Source organism: Mustelus asterias, chromosome 13 (assembly GCF_964213995.1).
Source record: "Mustelus asterias chromosome 13, sMusAst1.hap1.1, whole genome shotgun sequence".
Classification (NCBI taxonomy): Eukaryota; Metazoa; Chordata; class Chondrichthyes; order Carcharhiniformes; family Triakidae; genus Mustelus; species Mustelus asterias.
The window spans coordinates 105,415,914-105,418,182 of NC_135813.1; the positions used below are offsets into that span (position 1 = coordinate 105,415,914).

General features: G+C 51.6%; 1 protein-coding gene across 1 annotated transcript in view; it reads right to left on the minus strand.

Annotated features, from left to right (window-relative positions):
- mtfp1 (mitochondrial fission process 1) overlaps nucleotides 1–1,489 on the minus strand; it is a 12,962-nt gene extending 11,473 nt beyond the window's left edge. Inside the window, exon 1 of the mRNA XM_078227419.1 lies at nucleotides 1,139–1,489. Coding sequence (XP_078083545.1) covers nucleotides 1,139–1,202 — 64 coding nt within the window. The 5' untranslated portion in view covers nucleotides 1,203–1,489. The remainder of the gene's footprint in view (nucleotides 1–1,138) is intronic.
- Nucleotides 1,490–2,269: the final 780 nt, after the last annotated feature.

Here is a 2,269-nt window from a genome sequence, read left to right on the forward strand (position 1 = left end):
TGGTATCTGGGGGGGGGGAGGGAAGGGGAGGGGGTTGTAACAGTGGGGGGGATTGTATCTGTGGGGGTGGGGGGAGGGGAGGGGGTTGTATCTGTGGGGGAGGGATTTGTATCTGGGGGGGGGATTTGTATCTGGGGGGGGGATTTGTATCTGGGGGGGGATTTGTATCTGGGGGGGGATTTGTATCTGGGGGGGGGATTTGTTTTGGGGGGGGGATTTGTATCTGGGGGGGGGGGATTTGTATCTGGGGGGGGGATTTGTATCTGGGGGGGGATTTGTATTCTGGGGGGGGATTTGTATCTGGGGGGGGATTTGTATCTGGGGGGGGGATTGGTATCTGGGGGGGGGGATTGGTATCTGGGGGGGGGATTGTATCTGGGGGGGGATTGTATCTGGGGGGATATGTATCTGGGGGGGGGATTTGTATCTGGGGGGGGGGATTTGTATCTGGGGGGGGGGATTTGTATCGGGGGGGATTTGTATCTGGGGGGGGATTTGTATCTGGGGGGGGGATTTGTATCTGGGGGGGGGATTTGTATCTGCGGGGGGGATTTGTATCTGCGGGGGGTATGGGAAGGGGGAGTTGTTCTGGGGGGGGTAGGGGGAAGTTGTTCTGGGGGGGGGGTATGGGAAGTTGTTCGGGGGGGTATGGGAAGTTGTTCTGGGGGGGGGGTATGGGAAGGAGGAGTTGTTCTGGGGGGGGGGGTATGGGAAGGGGGAGTTGTCTGGGGGCTGTATCTGGGGGGGGGGGGGGGGAGGCACACACATTGCTAGAGTCACATATTTAATAGCTTCATAGAACTGGGAATAAGATTGAAAAGCAGTTTGTAAAATGACTGCTGTGTGAGTCACTCTGCATGGCAGTGAATGTGAGCAGCAGCCGCCCTGACTGGCTGGGCTGTGAGCTTACACTAACTTTATTCAAGGTTATTTATTGTCCTGAAAACTAAAACACTTGGAGCGTGAAGAATATTTTATTTTTTAGCGAGGAGGGTGAGATTTCCTCCTTTAGTCTGGGGGAGTGGGGGTGAACCAGGAGCTGGGGGGGGTTCAAGGCGGCTGGTCGCAGCTCCTGTCCCGATTCACTCTCACTCACTCTCCCCCTGGAAAAGCTCGGTATTCCCTTCCCGGTTCTTACCCAGAAAGCGGACCCAGGTGTCCCGGTAAATGTCGACCTTGTCCTGCTGTCCTGGCTGGCCCATCCCGATCCCCCTCTGGTCGCCGCGCGGATACTCTCAGCAGGAATGTAGCCGGGGAATGTAACCAAACAGTGTCAGCTTTGGCCCTTCACACAAATCCGCACACATCCGCCTCCTGTGACCAGTGCTGAGGTGGGGCACTATTGGAAAAGATGCTAAATCCAGCCTGGCAATATTGTTTACCCAGAGGGTTGATTTTAAATCCACTTTCATTATGAAATAAAACCAGTTGGGGCACTCCCTTCCTGGCTGTGATATCTCCAGATTCACATTTTCCGTAGCTGAGTCACAGTGAGGGTAACTATCGCAGGAATGAATAGAGATTCAGAAGCTGGTTAAATCACAGGCCCTGCCATTTATTCTGCAGTACCGTGCCTAAGACTGGGGTGGTGAGAACACAGTAAGAGTTTTAACAACACCAGGTTAATTAACTCTAACTTTAATTAACCTGGTGTTGTTAAAACTCTTACTGTGTTCACCCCAGTCCAACGCCGGCATCTCCACATCGTGGTTAGAACATCCCAGCACACATTTAATGGCCTTGATAAATATTCAGTAGCCACAGTAATGACAAGTTAACTTCCACAATGAGAGCATCCTGCTACTGCAAAACCCCTTCTGAATAACCCTCATCCTATTGTTTTATTCTATTGTGAAGTGCTGGCAAACTGTGTGCAAAGTACTGTAGTATCTCAAGATAGTCAGCCCTCTGTGGCACCTCCAGAGAGCGGTTTTAATCCCTTCAAAACCTTGAAAATGAAAAATTACCCTCTCACCTACATCAGGCGAACCAGCCTCCCATCCATTGACTCTGTCTACACTTCCCGCTGCCTCAGCAAAGCAGCCAGCATAATTAAGGACCCCACGCACCCCGGACATTCTCTCTTCCACCTTCTTCCGATGGGAAACGATACAAAAGTCTGAGATCACGTACCAATTGACTCAAAAACAGCTTCTTCTCTGCTGCCATCAGACTTCTGAATGGACCTACCTCACATTAAGTTGATCTTTCTCTACACCCTAGCTATGACTGTAACACTACATTCTGCACTCTCTCGTTTCCTTCTCTA